Source organism: Phacochoerus africanus, chromosome 2, assembly GCF_016906955.1.
Source record: "Phacochoerus africanus isolate WHEZ1 chromosome 2, ROS_Pafr_v1, whole genome shotgun sequence".
NCBI lineage: Eukaryota > Metazoa > Chordata > Mammalia > Artiodactyla > Suidae > Phacochoerus > Phacochoerus africanus.
In genome coordinates this window covers 227,104,420-227,121,946 of record NC_062545.1, presented here as the reverse complement: position 1 = coordinate 227,121,946, position 17,527 = coordinate 227,104,420, and the positions used below count along the sequence as shown (strand labels likewise).

Genomic DNA, 17,527 nt, shown 5'->3' with positions numbered 1-17,527 from the left:
AGTTCCCATTGTGGCACAGTGGAAACGAATCTGATTAGGAACCATGAGGTTGTGGGCTTGATCCCTGGCCTCACTCAGTGAGTTGAGGATCCAGCATTGCCATGAGCTGTGATGTAGGTCACAGATGCGACTCAGACCCTGCATTGTTGTGGATGTGGCGTAGGCTGGCTGCTATAACTCTGATTAGACCCCTAGCCTGGGAACCTCCATATGCCGTGAGCGTGCCCTAAAACGACAAAAAAAAAAAAAAAAAAAAAGGAAAGAAAGAATCACTGCTCTAACTCAGTGGTTTTCCAGTGTGGCTGCACATGTATATCATCCCAGGACCTTTAAAAACATACTAATGCCAGGCCCCACCTGTAAAGACAATGGTTGCATCGGTCTGGGCTGGGTCTAAGCATGGATATATTCTTAAAGCTTCCATGTAGCTAGATTTGAGAACATTGCAGAGATGAGAGTGGAAAAGAGAGTGGGTAATAATCATTTAAAATAACTATTAAAAATAAATAAATAAATAACCCCCCCCCCCAAAAAAAACCCCAAAAGAAATGGGCTTATGCCCAGAATGATATGTGAATGACATGGGTGTATATTGAGGAAGGAAGTTAATGATTCATTGAAGGCATAGTCATTGGTGTTTCACCTGTTACAGAGCTAGACAAACAAGGATGAAAATCCAGGTGCATTTCCTTCTATGATGTCACTTATTTCAGTTAAGTTTGGACTTGCAACCTCAAGGAAAAAAAGAGGAGAAATTGGCAAAGAGGAAATAAAATTATCAGCACTTGTCATAACATCTGTGTTAGGGATTTGGGGTCAGTACTATGACAAATAATCAAATGCACCTGCTCTTTTTCCTTCCAGGCAAGCATGGGCTTTGGTTGGTGTCATTGATGGTGGAAGTATTTCTTGCAATGAATCTGTGAGAAACTATGAAAATCACAGTAGTGGAGGGAAGGCTCTTGCCCAAAGAGAATTTTATACTGTGGATGGTCAGAAGTTCTCTGTGACAGCTTATAGTGAGTGGATTGAAGGTAGGCAAGTATAGTTTATACTTTTGTAAGACATGGGTAAGTATTGTGACTTTTTTTTTTTAAGTGGTATTGTATTCAAATGACAGTCTGGTTAGATTTTTTTTTTTGTCTTTTTGCTATTTCTTGGGCCGCTCCCTCGGCATATGGAGGTTCCCAGGCTAGGGGTCCAATCGGAGCTGTAGCCACCAGCCTACGCCAGAGCCACAGCAACTCGGGATCCGAGCCGCGTCTGCAACCTACACCACAGCTCACGGCAACACTGGATCGTTAACCCACTGAGCAAGGGCAGGGACCGAACCCGCAACCTCATGGTTCCTAGTCGGATTCGTTAACCACTGCGCCACGACGGGAACTCCCTAGATTTTTTTTTAACTGGTAGAAGATAAACCTATATTTTCCCTACTGTACTTAACCTTTTAGACTGAAGAATTCTTTCTGGACTAGAAAACAATCTGCTTTGGGCATCCCCAGTTGAACTTTATTCTTCATTCTTGAGTCATACAGTATGTTTAATGGATTTGGTACCAGCTGAACCAATTTGGGTGTGGTAGGGTGTGCTGTCTGGTTATGTTCTGTGACAGAGAAATGATCTTGTGCTTTGGATTTTGTCTTTATGTAGACGTGTCAGCAAATGTTACCTTTGAACAATGCCATATAAACAAACTACTCATTTTCTTTATTTTATTTTTTTGTCTTTCTCTTTTCTAGGGCCACACCCATGGCATGTGGAGGTTACCAGGCTAGGAGTCTAATCAGATCTGTAGCCACCACCGTACACCAGAGCCACAGCAACACCAGAAACGAGCAGCATCTGCCACCTACACCACAGCTCACGGCAGCGCCAGATGGTTAACCCACTGATCGAGGCCAGGGATCAAACCTGAAATCTCATGGTTCTTAGTTGGATTCATTAACCATTGAGCCATTTCAGGAACTCCTGCTCATTTTCATAGCAATTTTTCCTAGATAATTCAGCTATTACATTTACCTTATGGACAAATTGGAAAACATAGAAGAGTATAAAGTTAAAATTAATCTTTAACTCTATCATTCAGAGGTAATTAGTATTTTTAATCTTCTGTATGTTCCCTCCTCTACTATTCATTTCAACCTGCTTTTCTCCCCTTAAACAGCATATTGTAAAGTTATTTTAGGTCTTTGTATTTTCTTCAACATGTATTTTTTTTTTTATTATAACCCACGTTTCAGGAGTTCCCATTTTGGCACAGTGGAAACGAACCCAACTAGTATCCATGAGGAGGTGGGTTCGATCCCTGACCTTGCTCAGAAGGTTAAGGATCTGGTCTTGCTGTGAGCTGTGGTGTAGGTCACAGAAGCGGTTTAGATCCCTCGTTGCTATGGCTGTGGTGTAGGCCAACAGTTGTAGCTGCGATTCGACCCTTAGCCCGGGGAACTTCCACATGCCTGGAGTGTGGCCCTAAAAAGCAAAAAAAAACAAAAATCCGTCTTTCATAAGAACTACTATGTCTAACACTGATGTTCAGACTTTTTTCTTTTAAGGGTGTTCACTGCAGAATTTCTGTGCTTACCAACTTTGCTAGTAGATTTTTTTGGCTCTAAGTGGTTTGGCAGCCTCCTGTGTCTGTGCTCGCTCACCACCTTTCTTTCCCAATTCAGTAATGTACCACAATTAATATGAAATGAGTAATTAAGAGATGCTCTATTAATGTGTAATTACCTAGAAAGGTTTATTTTAGGCTGGGCGCATACCTCTGTTTTGAGCAGCATTATAGCAAATGTTTGCTAAAATAGATTTCTGGAGATAGGATGCCTGGGTTCATATCCCAGCTCTTTTACTTACTATATAAAGATGGGCATGTGACTAACTTCCTAACCCTCAGTTTCGTCATCTGAAAAATGGAGGTAATAATGGAAACTACCACATGGGGCTACTATGAGTATCAAGTGTGAAGAATATGAAGGTTTTACAGCACAGTGCATGTAGTAAGCACTCAGTAAAGGTTAGCTATTTTCACAATAATGCAAACATGACTTGGTTATAACAGTGTATTTTGTAACCACATAATTAAAGACAGAAAGTCTTTTGCTTTAAAACAAGCAAATGAGGAGTTCCTGTCGTGGCTCAGTGGTTAACGAATCTGACTAGGAACCATGAGGTTGCGGGTTCGATCCCTGGCCTTGCTCAGTGGGTTAAGGATCCGGCGTTGTCATGAGCCATGGTGTAGGTCACACACGCAGCTCAGATCTGGTGTTGCTGTGGCTCTGGCGTGGGCCGGTGGCTACAGCTCCAATTAGACCCCTAGCCTGGGAACCTCCATATGCCACGGGAGCGGCCCTCAAAAGGCAAAAAGACAAAAAAAAAACAAACAAAAAAACCCCAACAAAACAGATGAATAGAGTTCCTGGTATGTAGCAGGGACTTTCACATGTTCCGTCTAAGCAGCCTTCTGAGTTTGAGGTGAGGAAATGCTATCTACTATGGATGAGGAAGCTGGATTGAAGTTTCAGCTTTCTGCTTCCAAGATTACTACTGCTCTTTCAACCATATCATGGTTGCCTCTGGTAGATGAAACCATAGGTAGATGAAAGCATTTCTGAACGAGAATTTGGATCTGAATGAAGAGTTTAGTGAAACTGCTTCCAATAAAACTCCAGGCAGAGGATAATTACTGACAAACCTTGAGTCAACATTTCCTTTGTGGGAAATTTTGTTTTCATTTCCACATTAGCAATGACTACTCTCTTCTGGAAGAGGGTGCATTCTAGCTATCTATCTTAGGATATTGTTTGTGTCTCTTGTTCTCAGTGGCTCTTATTTTTTGGAAGTGATGGAAATTCTCTCCAGGAAGCAAGGAGGATGATCTCATTGCCTTTCATACTTTTAATTTAATAGTGCTAATAGGATATAGCTCAGGCAGGATTTTCTTCTAACGCCAGAAAAAGAGTGAGGAATTATTGAATAACACATATTTTCTCCATGTAATTTAGCTTTTTTCAAAAAGCAGAAACAAATTCTAATGATCCTTTAGATCAAAACTTATCTGGTATTCTTTTTAAAAAACATTATTGAAGTTTTATATGAAAAAATTAATGTTTCTTGGTGGCCCTTTTTTAGATGATTCTTTTTCATAGAATCTGAAATTTTGGCTAGTGATTATCATTGCTACCATGAATTTTTTGCTTATTTTTGCTCTTAATCTGTCTGCTTTGATTCTTGAGAAGGCGGAATAATATGGATATTAGGAAATTGAACTCTGGAATCAAATTAGAATTCATTTGTGGGATCTGTGATTTTTCAGCTGTTATTCAAACTCCCTGACCTTTGCTTTCTTTATCTCTAATGTGCATAATACTTCCTATCTCTCAGAACTGTTTTGATGAAAGTTTATTTTGGACGTGAAAGCCCAACAACTGTTAGCTATCATTATTTAGACAAAATTCCATTATAGATTTTAGTATCTGGATGCAGATACTATAAAAAAGAAAACACTTTACATATATTAGATTTCTTTTTTCTTTTTCTTTTCTTCTTTGCTGTTTTGTAGAACCAAGAAAGCATGATAGATTAGAGTCTAAAGAAGCAGAACCCCTTGGAGTTCCCATTGTGGCACAGTGGAAACAAATCTGACTGGGAACCATGAGGTTGTGGGTTCGATTCCTGGCCTCTCTCGGTGGGTTAAGGATCTGGCATTGCTGTGGCTGTGGTGTAGGCCAGTGGCTATAGCTCAGATTTGACCCCTAGCCTGGAAACCTCCATATGCTGCGGGTACGGCCCTAAAAAGACAAAAATAAATTAATTAATTAAGCAGAACTCCAGACTTGCTCAGGTTATGTTTTACATCAGGATAGTTGGCTCAAGACTGTAAAGATATTTGTATTATTCTTGTGCCTTGTTTGAATTTCCTTCTTTTCGATTCCCCTAACTTAAGTAAATGTGTTTTTTAACCCCTAACATCTACTTTCAGAGGCATTATCTCAAAGAAGCCTCTGTGTAGTTGGCCAGTTAATTAGAAGGATGATAGTGAAATAGGTAGTAAACGTATCTTTGAAACATGTTTTTCCAGGTTTCCCTATTTTTTGTAGCTTCTGTCTATTCCACGTTAATTTACACTACATCAGCTTTTAGATTATGACAGGTTATATCACAGACATTTTTAAAACAAGAAATGCTTCTACACTTGTTTGCATGTTAAAGGGTATAAGTTATGGAGATGTTGGACCAACTTTTTGGTTTTTATCTGCCTAATTGGGAACAAACTCTAATTTCAAAAGAAGGTATGAGGAAAGATCAATGACTAGTAGTCCCTGAATTGCAAAACTCAGCTTATCCCAGGAAGGAGCTAAGGTGGACTGGGGCAGTGTCATGTGTCTTTCAGGTCACATTACAGGTAATAGTAGGAACACTCATCCCTTAGAAGATATCTGTGAGTCTGCACTATGAAACAGAGCAGTGAATATGCAGGTGGATGGATTTTGCTACCTTCACTGGTATAGCTTCCAAGGAGGTGAGCTTGGAATGATATGAATCATACAGAGGGTAAAAATACTGCAGAGAAAGGTTACTTTCAGTAGGGATATTGGGAAGTCCTTAAAGCTTTGCCTGAACTTTTTAAGGTGAATAGTATCTTGGTAAGTGTTTTAAGATGGAAGGACACTGTAGATAAAGACTAAAGGATGAACAAAGGCATAGAAATGAGAGATTGCCTAATGCAAGCTTTTATCCTTAATATTAAGATTATATATGTGCTGGAGTTCCCATTGTGGCACAGCGTAAATGAATCTGACTAGGAACCATGAGGTTGCAGGTTCAATCCCTGGCCTTGTTCAGTGGGTTAAAGGATCTGGCATTGCCGTGAGTCGTGGTGAAGGTCACAGACGTGGCTTGGATCTGGCGTTGCTGTGGCTGGAGCAGCTGTAGCTCTGATTTGATCCCTAGCCTGGGAACCTCCATATGCCCTGGGCTCTCCCCAAAACAAAAAGATTACATTTGTGCTAATGTCTTGTCTCTAGTCCCATGCATGGATTAAATTGAAGTACTGGGTCTTCATTACAGACCTGTGCTGTGTTTGGCAGCTTCTACCTGAGTGTGACATGTTCTTGTTACATTTTAGGATAGTGTGGAAGCAGTATTACGGTTTTAGCCCTGACACAAGAGGTTTGGAGATGAAGAGCCTTCTTCAAAATTTTAAAGTAATTAGTCTTATTGAAGTGACCTCTTATGTTCTATCACTGTTAGAGATACATGGGGCTCTCTTCCCTGGAGTTATCTATATTTTTTTTTGTCTTTTTGCCTTTTCTAGGGCCACCCCCACGGCATATGGAGGTTCCCAGGCTAGAGGTCTAATCGGAGCTATAGCTGCCGGCCTACGCCAGAACCATAGCAACACCAGTTCTGAGCAGTGTCTGCAACCTACACCACAGCTCACAGCAACACTGGATCCTTAACCCAATGAGCAAGGCCATGGATCGAACCCGAAACCTCATGGTTCCTAGTCGGATTCATTAACCACTGACCCACAATGGAAACTCCTCTCATCTTTTTATAGGCGTATCTGCAGAATGATTGATATGTGGTTCACATTAGTAAACATTTGCTGATTTGTGTTTATCTTAACTTGTTGATTTTAGAAAAAAAAAAAAAATCACCCTTTCTTGCTTTTTTGGTTTAGGTGTTTCTCTTTCAGGTTTCCGAGTAGAGGTTGTGGATGGAGTGAAGCTTCATCTGCTGGATGATGTTAGTAGCTGGAAACCCGGAGACCAGATTGTGGTCGCAAGCACAGACTATTCCATGTACCAAGCAGAGGAGTTCACCCTTCTCCCCTGTCCTGAGTGCAGCCGCTTCCAGGTCAAAGTCAAAGGTATCAGACTGCTCAGGATGCTTTATGGGAACACTCTTCTTGAAATTTGATTCCTAGAATTCTTTTTCCCCCAGTTAAGTCATCATTATCAATATTGAAGGTCTTAGCAGTGGGGTGCTTTGAACACTAGAATCCCAGAGGATATTAGATAAAAGTAGTAACTCAGCAATAATGTTGCTGTTAATGATACGTAGCAGGCAAATCAGTGTTTTTTGCCTGTTTCTATGTTAAAGAAAAAAGTATACACACTAGATAGATTGATTTTTTTTCCAAAATCCTTTCCAACTTCTTTCCTATTAATTTCCCACTATTAAATAATAGTAAACTAGATTCATTTTAAGAGAAAGTGTTTCTTTTATTTAATTAAAAGAATGAAACTCATGGTTTTTGAGTGTCTACTTTCTTGGCAAAATATAGGTCTCACTAATATTTAAAATGAAACTAAAAAGGTATTTTTATAAAACTACACCTATCAATCATAATCTTGAATAATGTATATTTTGTTTGTTTGTTTTGTCTTTTTCCGGCCCTACTTGCAGCATATGGAGGTTCCCAGGCTAGGGGTTGAATTGGAGTTGTAGCCACCGGCCTACGCCAGAGCCACAGCAACAACAGATCCTCACCGCATCTGCAACTTACACCACAGCTCATGGCAACGCCGGATCCTTAACCCACTGAGTGAGGCCAGGGATTGAACTCGTTTCCTCATGGATGCTAGTCGTGTTTGCTAACTGCTGAGCCACAATGGGAACTCCTTGAATAATGTATTTTTTGAGAGAAGCCAGTGTACAAGGAGATTCTTACTATAAGCTGGATGAATGAATGAATTTAGAAAGAATGACTGACATTTACCAGATACTATTTTGAACCTGTTAATAGGCAAAGCTTGTTCTGTCATTGCTTCCATTATGGGATTCATTGTGCATTTCACTCATTACATTGCTTTCCTTGCTTCTGCAATAAAGATTATATGTTTTTGATACAAAACAAAAGAATTTACAGTAATCTATTTAATAAGTACTCACTCAATGAGTAATTTAGAGCTTTGAAGTTTAAAGGAAAACTTTTTGCTTAAAAAAATGGGATTGGCTCACTTGGCTTTTTTTTTCTGCTTCATTCATTGTTGTAGTTTTCCTTCTTGACAATACAGGGTATAAACAAAAAACCAAAAACTAAAAAAACCCCATGATATTATCTGGCATTAATTTTTTTTGGAAATTCCCATTCTTGTTAACAAATCTACATGGTAATAAATCTTCATGATTTCAACTCCTTGATTTAATTTGTATTTTTCCTTCCTGAGTTTATATAATAAGAACATCAGATAAAAGCTTATTATTAAAGTGTTTCTAAGCTTCCAATAAAGGTGGGAATTTAGAAGTGCGTAATATAATATTAAGAAGTAGGAAGGAAAAGATAGTAATTTCTGTACTGTTAATGTTAAAATGCAGGTTACTTTAGCTTTGAGGTAGAAGCAAAAACAACTTGACACTCTGTTATCAACATCTACAAAACCATTAGTTTTTTTAAATTCCATGCGTCCTCAAGGAAGTAGAACAAGAGGATATGGACAGGAGAGAGAGAGAGAATGGATCTTTCATTAGACTCCAGATTATTGGTGTTTTCAGGAGAGGACTGAGCAGTTCCCGCTGTGGTCCAGTAGGTTAAGAACCCGACTGCAGTGGCTCAGGTAGCTGTGGTGTTGCAGATGGATCCTCAGCCCCAGCATAGTCAGAATTGCCACAGCTGTAGCTTGGATTCAGTCCCTGGCCTGAAAACTTCCATGTGCGGCTCCTTCAGGGAAGTGCAAGCTCTCTATGTATGGGTTTGATAGTTGGTAGTGAACATTAAGGTATTTAATGGGTGTTTAGACTAGATAATCCTTAACATCTTTGTTTCCTGGGATTCTTTGGTTGTGAGGTATTGAAGAACTGAACCAAACAATAAATTTGATGATGTCTTGGAGTTACAGGATAAAGAGGACTGTCTTTTTGACAAAAGTTTTATGTTTTCTTTCTTTTAATGTGTTTCTTCCCTTGCCCTCATTGACTAGAAACTCCTCAGTTCCTGCACATGGGTGAAATTGTAGATGGTGTAGACATGAGAGCTGAGGTTGGAATTCTCACCCGGAATGTTGTAATTCGAGGAGAAATGGAAGAGGCATGCTATGCTGAGAACCAGTGCCAGTTCTTTGATTATGATACCTTTGGGGGACATGTCATGGTAGGCAAAAGGATTTAATGAACTCTTTGAAACCCTGGTTGCTAAATACCTGTTTGGAAAAACTTTCAAGTTTTGGGATGAGATCTGTTTGGCTATTCAAATCATATTTTATTAATCTATGCAGTGGCGATGAGATTTTTTTTTTTAATTTATTATTTTGTTTTTGTCTTTTTAGGGCTGCACCTGTGGCATATGGAGGTTCCCAGGCTAGGGGTCGGAGCTGTAGCTGCCGGCCTACGCCAGAGCCACAGCAACATGGGATCTGAGTCACGTCTGTGACCTACACCACAGCTCACAGCAACTCCAGATCCTTAACCCACTGAATGAGGCCAGGGATCAAACCCACAACCTCATGATTCCTAGTCGGATTCATCAACCACTGAGCCGCGATGGGAACTGCCACAATGATTAAAGATAAAGTTACGTTTTCATTTAGTTGATCTTGACCCATAGGTAAACCTTTTAAGAATTACCTTATGAAAAATTCAATCGGGAGTTCCCGTCATGGCACAGTGAAAATGAATCCGACTAGGAACCATGAGGTTGTGGGTTTGATCCCTGGCCTCGCTCAGTGGGTTAAGGATCCGGCGATGCTGTGAGCTGTGGTGTAGGTCGCAGATACTGCTCGGATCTGGTGTTGCTGTGGTGTATGCCGGCAGCTGTAGCTCTGATTCAACAGCTAGCCTGGGAATCTCCATATGCCAAGGGTACAGCCCTAAAAGAAAAGAAAAAGAAAAGTTAAATCGGTTTACATTGGGAAATTCAAATTATACAGAAAAAATAATAATAATCTCCATATGCATGATACAAGTTTTGAAAGAATCAGTTGGTTTGAAAAAAACACAATATTGTGAAAGGGTAGACAGTAGTAATGTGCACGTACAAAATATGTTTCTGTAAAAATATTTTTTGCATGCAGATTTTTATTCTGTTAAAGTATTGAGCACTTGTGTGTTAAGCATTGCTCTATGTACTAATCTATTGGACTCTTAAGCTGCATTTCATCTACGTGTTATCTTGAAATCAGTTTTTGTGCATCGAGTGGGCTGTTTTGTTAACTGTGTTTCTGTTATACTGATTTCTGAAGTGAAACTGATCAAAAATCTTAATGTTTATAAATATTGAGACTGTTCACGTTGTGAACCACAGGAATCTTTAAAAAGACCGAAGTTCTTTAGCACACAGCATTTTGTGCTAACTAAAATATTGAGGGAGGATTTAGAAGTAATTATTTATCAAACTATAGTGGAGATTATTATATAAATGAAAGAACCAGATGAAACTGGAAATGGCCAAAATGTCTGAACAAACCCAAACATATATATAGAAATCATTTCTGGAGCTTTCCTGGTTACATTTCCTTTCTTTCTTTTTTCTTTTTTTTTTTTGTCTCTTTTTTGCTATTTCTTGGGCCGCTCCCGTGGCATATGGAGGTTCCCAGGCTAGGGGTCTAATCGGAGCTGTAGCCACTGGCCTACGCCAGAGCCACAGCAACGGTGGATCCGAGCCACGTCTGCAACCTACACCACAGCTCACGGCAACGCCGGATTGTTAACCCACTGAGCAAGGGCAGGGACCGAACCCGCAACCTCATGGTTCCTAGTCGGATTCGTTAACCACTGCGCCACCACGGGAACTCCTCCTTTATTTCTAATAAGAGGCTGTTTTTACTACTCTTTAAAGTATTCATATATATATATATATATATATATATACTTATATATATATATATTTTTTTTTTTTGGTCTTTCTGCCTTTTTCTGGGGCTACTCTCGTGGCATATGGAGGTTCCCAGGCTAGGGGTCTAATTGGGACTGTTGCTGCAGGCCTGCACCGCAGCCACAGCAACACAGGATCCAAGCCACGTCTGCAACCTACACCATAGCTCACGGCAACGCCGAATCCTCAACCCACTGAGCAAGGCCAGGGATCGAATCCGCAACCTCATGGTTCCTAGTTGGATTCGTCAACCACTGAGTCATGACGGGAACGCCACAAAGTGTTCACTTATATAAAGAAGCTTTGCTAAATTATGTGCTGGAGAGCCAAGAAAACAGGATGTGAAAGAAAGGCTTTAATGTCTAGTCTCTTTCAGATATTTTCTATTAAAAATATTTTGGAGGGGGGCTATATTGCTATTCTGAGCTGCTTTCCTTAAGCTAATTTGCCTATGTATTAGTTTGATTTCGGTTATCTTGTCTTATAGATAAAGAAAAATTTTACTTCAGTCCATCTTTCTTATGTGGAATTGAAACACATGGGTCAGCAGCACCTGGGGCGGTATCCTATTCATTTTCACTTGTGTGGCGATGTGGATTATAAAGGAGGGTACAGACATGCAGCATTTGTGGATGGCCTGTCAATTCACCACAGCTTCTCAAGGTGTATCACTGTGCACGGGACAAATGGCTTGCTGGTAAGTAGCCTCAAGTTATGGTGATGCATATTATTGAAACAGTTAACCCTTCTTCATTCTCATAACTTCTCAATTTTATATAAGCAAGCTAGTATACCACGTCTTCCTCTGCCCTGCTCTTATGGAGAAATCTGCTGTTTTTCTCTATTCTTTTGAGATCCGTAAACACCGACATTTGACTCTGCCCCATCAGCTAGGATGAATACTTCTTTTTGCTTTTGTACTGAGCATGCCTCATGAATAGCACTTGTCGCTTAAACCATAGCCAATCTCGTTACCAATGACATTATGTATTTATATTTCTGCAGATAAAAGACACTATCGGATTTGACACACTCGGTCATTGTTTCTTTTTGGAAGATGGTATTGAACAGAGAAACACTTTGTTCCACAATCTGGGACTCCTCACCAAACCAGGCACCCTCCTTCCCACTGACAGGAATAACTCCATGTGCACCACCATGCGGGAAAAGGTGTTTGGAAATTATGTTCCCGTGCCTGCTACTGACTGTATGTGAGTAATTGGAGGAGTGAAAAACTCATGTGTAATGGTCAAGGCCTGTTGGCTTTTGGGAAAGTTGTTTTAGGGGAGATTGTTAGTAGGTGGGATTTTTCTTAACAAGTGTTTAAATCACCTAAAAAATGCTTTTCAGGGCTGTTTCAACTTTCTGGATTGCTCATCCCAACAATAATCTGATTAATAATGCAGCTGCAGGCTCACAGGTAAATTAAAGAGCTTCTGTTTTTTATATTCATGTTTGTGAGTATTCTGGCTTCTATATATGCAATATAGTGTGTGGTAATGTAACTCAAGCACAACCTTGCTTTCTGGTACTGCTTGTTTCATTGAGAGCAGGCTGTGGTTGAGATGGTTCTTATGTTTCTTTTAAATCATTTGTGCCAGTTAGTATTTATGAGTGTAGTAAGACAGACGCTAAATGGAGAGGAAAAGGTGGGGTAATATCTGGGGTTATCATGTCATTTCCAGAGTGCATTTTTAGTGTATTATGTACATTCTTTCTGACTTCTCTTGTTTCACTCATATGTTAATGAGCAAAGAAAGCCTTATGAGAATGGGTTATTCTGTAGAATATTATGAAAATGGTCATAATATTATCCTGACCAAAAGGTCATGTCCTTTTGTTAAATGCAGGGATTGTATACACTTCAGGATTTCATCTCCTTGGTAAAGCAAGGACTCAACTGTGTGCCTTAAATTATTATATATCTTGAATTGTTTCATATACACATGCACATTCACAGGAATAACTTAAGAGACTAAATGCACTATTTGGGGATGACAGAAATATTTCCTGGCTAAGCTTGGAGAAATTTACATGTATAATTGAGTTTATTTAGAACTGCTAATTTATAATGTAAAAAATGAATCTTTAAGACACAATACTGTTATGATTATATCTGTGCTGAAAACTATAGTACAGAAATAAGAGCTTTGTAGTAAAACCTAAATATTCATAATTGTACATAATGGCTATTAAAATTTTAAAAAGGGATGAAATGCCTAGCATTGTTTCTCAGGATGAAGTAAAAGATAGTTGAAGGGAGTATTTCTTTAAGATAACCAGAAAACAGGTATCATTGGGTGATGGTAGAATTCATAGCTGTGATTTTTCTTAAAAACATAAAACATAAAATTCTTATTTGACAGGGCAGAGACCTGGCCATTTAATCATTTGAAGCTTCTACTCATTAATTTTTCATCAGATATTTGTTGAGTCCTTATGGAATTTGTGTTGTGAGTTCCTAATTGGAAGATGAAGTTTGGGGTAAAGATGATCAAGAGTTTGATGTGAAGCCTTACCCCAGGATCATCTTCTGATCTGTGTTACATTACAAATGAACATCCAAGGCAGAGATTCCTTTCAGCTGTTTTCAGAAGTTATGGGTTGAAGATCAAAGAAAATTGCATATAGTTCATGAAAAATGTAGGATGAGGTGGCCAGAAATCCTACCAGGACTCATGTGAGGAAAGAAGAAAGCAGGTCTCTATGTTTTCCATCTCTTGTACGCTCGTCTTCCTTTTTATTTTGTGAATTCTTTCTTTCTTTTCTCTCTAGAAAAATGGTTCCGGTAAAGCTCATGTTTTGGCAAGGGTTTTCTTTCCAAAGTAAATCAAACCCTTTCTTCTTGTACCTTTCCACTGCCTTTTACAAAGTTCCCTTTACCTGTTTTGACACACAGTATTTTAACAGGAAACAGCTGCTGCCTCCTTATCCTCCTTCTGCCATCTCTCAACCCCAAACTCCCCTGCATCTTGGGAGGTTTTACCCTGCCCTCAGCTTATAGGGCTATGGTATGGAACCTTCTCTATAGCCCTCCAAGTTTGTTTCATGCTCCGAAGATTAGAGGTGGCAAACATATTTTCTCAGAGTAATTTGTTTTATTAAGACCCACCTATAAAATTTCATCATGGAAAAGTGCCTTCGTTTTGGTGATAGGCTTTCCATAGTTCATCTCTCTAAGCCCCTAAAGGACTTTGTTACAACTAATGTAGTGCTTATTACCTGGATCATATTTTCATCCTCTCTGTGTTTTCCATCAGACCATGAATTCTTTGAGAATACTCTTATTGTACACCTGGCATGTACTAGGCACCAAATAAATGTTAACTAAATTTGAATCAATACTATACTTTTGGACTATATATTTGAGTTTTAACAACCTGTGTAGTCAAAATTCCTTAATGTGAAGTTGTCTTTCCATTTACATTGGGCTAGTTTTTAATTAAATTGTGAAATAAAAAATTGTCCCAGGGATTAAAACATTTCATTTCGATTTTTTGAGTGTCAGAATTTTCAAGTTTTTCTGCTGCTCTGGTTTGGGTAAGTAATGCTGAAATTGAACAGACAGGACCCAGACTGAGACAGCATCCTGATTCATGTGTATGGTGGTTTTTTTCTGTTTGGCAAAAATTTGCCTCGGGACAGGAAGGGCATTGGAGTGGTTTGAAAGAAGTCAGTGAGCTCTGCGTGTTGGTGGATAGTTGTTTAATAGGTATGACTCATCTATTGATCAGCTTTGGAGGTAAACAGAAAAAAAAAACCCCAAAAACCCGTATTGCTAAAAGCCTGTGCTGTCCTGGTCACATGGAAGGAAGGGAAGCTTGTTTGGTTCTAATTCTGCATAACTTTTCATAGTACATAATAATGGAAAAGTTTTTTTTTTTTAAATAAATTTGGGTATCAGCCAATTATTTCTATCTTTTGAAATAATTTTATAAGCAAAATTAAATTTGCTTTTTTTTTCATGCTTGTTCTGTATAGAGGGTGCTGGATAAAGGCAAAACCTTTGAGAGTTAATTCTGAATCCAAAACAATAAATAATTTGTGTCAAAATGATTAAATTTATTTGTGAAGTGCATAGTTTATGTGAGGGTGTTTGATAGAGTGGTTTTATAATAGGAGGCTTTTAATGATCTTGCCCTTTTAATTGTAGGATGCTGGGATATGGTATTTATTCCACAAGGAACCTACAGGGGAATCCAGTGGATTACAGCTCTTAGCAAAACCAGAACTCACTCCATTGGGAATATTTTATAACAACAGAGTCCATTCAAATTTTAAGGTAGGTTCCTAAGTTTTAACAATCAGTAACTATAATTGACAGGATGAAGGATGGACTATTGTGATTACAACTGAGAAATGTTAGTTTTAGGTAGAACATGTCATCTGAGAAAGTAATTTATGATTAAAAAAGCAGACTCACTCCCCTGCCCTTTTCAGGGTATATGGACAACTTTCTACTTATTCATACACAGGAATATATGCCACAGCACACATGTACATGGAATCGGAATGATTTTAATATTGGACTTGACCTATGAGTCTTCATCCTCTTGTTTCTTCCCCTTGATCTTCTTTCCAATCTTTAATATCATCACATGTTTCTAAGGATGTGCAAATTAGATAATATTCTTTTGGAGCTTAAAAAAGATATTTTCTCTCTCATCTCAGTGCTGTTAGGGTCTTCTACTGGACATTTAATGCTAATTATGAAAATAGTGAAGTATTGTTTAAGAATATTTGATCTAATTTAAACGATACAGGTCAAGTTAACAAAAGGCAATTTAGGAACACTGATTTCCATGATATTTGGTGCTCATCCCCACCAAAAATACATCTGGCTCCTTTTTTTTTTTTTTTTTTTTTGCCGCTTCTTGGCATATAGCACTTCCGGGCCAGGGATCACAAGCCATAGCCACTAGCTAAGCTGCAGTTGGGCAACGCTGAATCCTTAACCCACAGTGTTCCTGAGACTGCTGATCCTGTCGTGTCACAGAAGGAGCTCCCATCAAGGCATCTTGATATTTTCATTATATGATACAGTGCCCAGATTCTTTACTCTGATGTGCTCTATGTCAAAGTTCAATGAATACTTTCTGTTTATGATATTCACACTTAACCTAAGTGTGGTATGATTTGAAGAGCTTAGAATCATTTTATGAAGACTTTACCATTATTTTTTTTTTTGTCTTTTCTAGGGCCGCCCCTGTGGCATATGGATGTTCCCAGGCTAGGGGTCTAATCAGAGCTGAAGTTGCTGGCCTATGCCACAGCTCATGGCAACACCAAATCCTTAACCCACTGAGAAAGGCCAGGGATTGAACCCGAAACCTCGTGGTTCCTAGTCGGATTCATTAACCACTGAGCCACGATGGGAACTCCTGATGAAAACTTTAAAGAGGAAAAAATTTTGCACAGAATTATGTTTTTTATGAGCCAAATAGTTGATTAAGGCTAATAATGATTGAAAGCAGCACTTCAAGTGGAAATCCTTAAAATTTTCTAATTTTAAGTGGTATCACCCTAAACACTTTATTCTAATTAATTTTTTAAATGTCATACACCATGAGGACATGTAGCAATCTGCTCTATTAATTTAAAAAAATTAGACCTAAATAATGATAGATAATTAGGTTTTAATTTAAGTTTGACTATTCAGGACGAAACCTCTCTGACTTCCTGCTGAGTACCATTTGGATGTCTCAGGGAGACTAAATGAAATGTGTTCAACATGAAAATCCTTATTTTTATCCCTAGACTCATTTCTATATCTCTGTTTCAGTGGCTGAAACCACTAGCCACTTCATTGCCCAAACTAGAAATTTATGAACCTTTATTGCTCCCTCTCCTCACCCTTAGATATTTTATTAATAAGTAAATGGTATTGATCCTACCTGTAAAGACTTCTCGTCTTTTTCCTGTTATTATTGCCACAAGTCTGGATCATCTTTATTTCTTCACTGAATTACTGCAGTAATTCTTATTTTTTCTCTTATTTCCCTTTTTGTCCTTTTCCAATCCATTATTCATCTTGTAGCTACAGTATTCTTTCTTAACATGCAGTTGATTACATTGCCTTTATTAAAAGTCCCATTATCTTGTCTGTTTAGTGTTTTAATTCTGTATCTTCTTGCATTTACTTCTCTTTAGTGTTCTTTCTTTACCTTTTCTCCCCCCATACATTTCATGTTAGTCCATCTAAGCTTTTTTCTCTCAGGTATACTATGCTTTCTGTCATCTCCAGGCTTGTTTACAGATGTTTCCCTTGAGTACTTTCTTCTGGGTTCTTCAGCTGTTTTGCACCCACCCTTTTGCATTTCATCCCTGACCTGTTTCTTTGTGTCATTAATTCCTTCCCATTCTTCTAGTTTCAGCTTTAGGACTTCTTTTAGGAGCTATTTCCTGAATTCTTTCTCTTCCACTTTCACAAAAGGTTTCATCTTGGTGCCTTGCTTAGGTGCTGCCAAAACATTGTCTTTCTTTCTTATATGCTTATCATATTGGATTGTACTTGTCTATTTAATTGTGTATCTTCCTTGTGGTTTATGTGTCATAACAGCAAAGACCATGGTTTTCTGCTTGATGTATAATGCTTGGTGGGCATTAAATAAATGTTTGCTAAATGAAAGAATGAGTAAAACATAAAAACATAAAGTAGCTGCTTTTGTAATACCTTTGCTTTGCTGTTTATTCCTTCTCCCTCCTTTTTTG

At 38.6% G+C, this 17,527-nt stretch overlaps 1 protein-coding gene across 7 annotated transcripts in view; it reads left to right on the top strand.

The window, feature by feature from the left end:
- The window catches only part of CEMIP2 (cell migration inducing hyaluronidase 2), an 82,525-nt gene that overhangs the window by 27,781 nt on the left and 37,217 nt on the right, over positions 1-17,527 (top strand). For all 7 annotated transcript variants that reach the window (XM_047767765.1, XM_047767763.1, XM_047767764.1 and 4 more), the window contains exons 5-11: positions 865-1,034; positions 6,686-6,874; positions 8,928-9,097; positions 11,304-11,513; positions 11,822-12,027; positions 12,167-12,236; positions 14,970-15,098. In XM_047767765.1, coding sequence (XP_047623721.1) covers positions 865-1,034; positions 6,686-6,874; positions 8,928-9,097; positions 11,304-11,513; positions 11,822-12,027; positions 12,167-12,236; positions 14,970-15,098 — 1,144 coding nt within the window. The remainder of the gene's footprint in view (positions 1-864; positions 1,035-6,685; positions 6,875-8,927; positions 9,098-11,303; positions 11,514-11,821; positions 12,028-12,166; positions 12,237-14,969; positions 15,099-17,527) is intronic.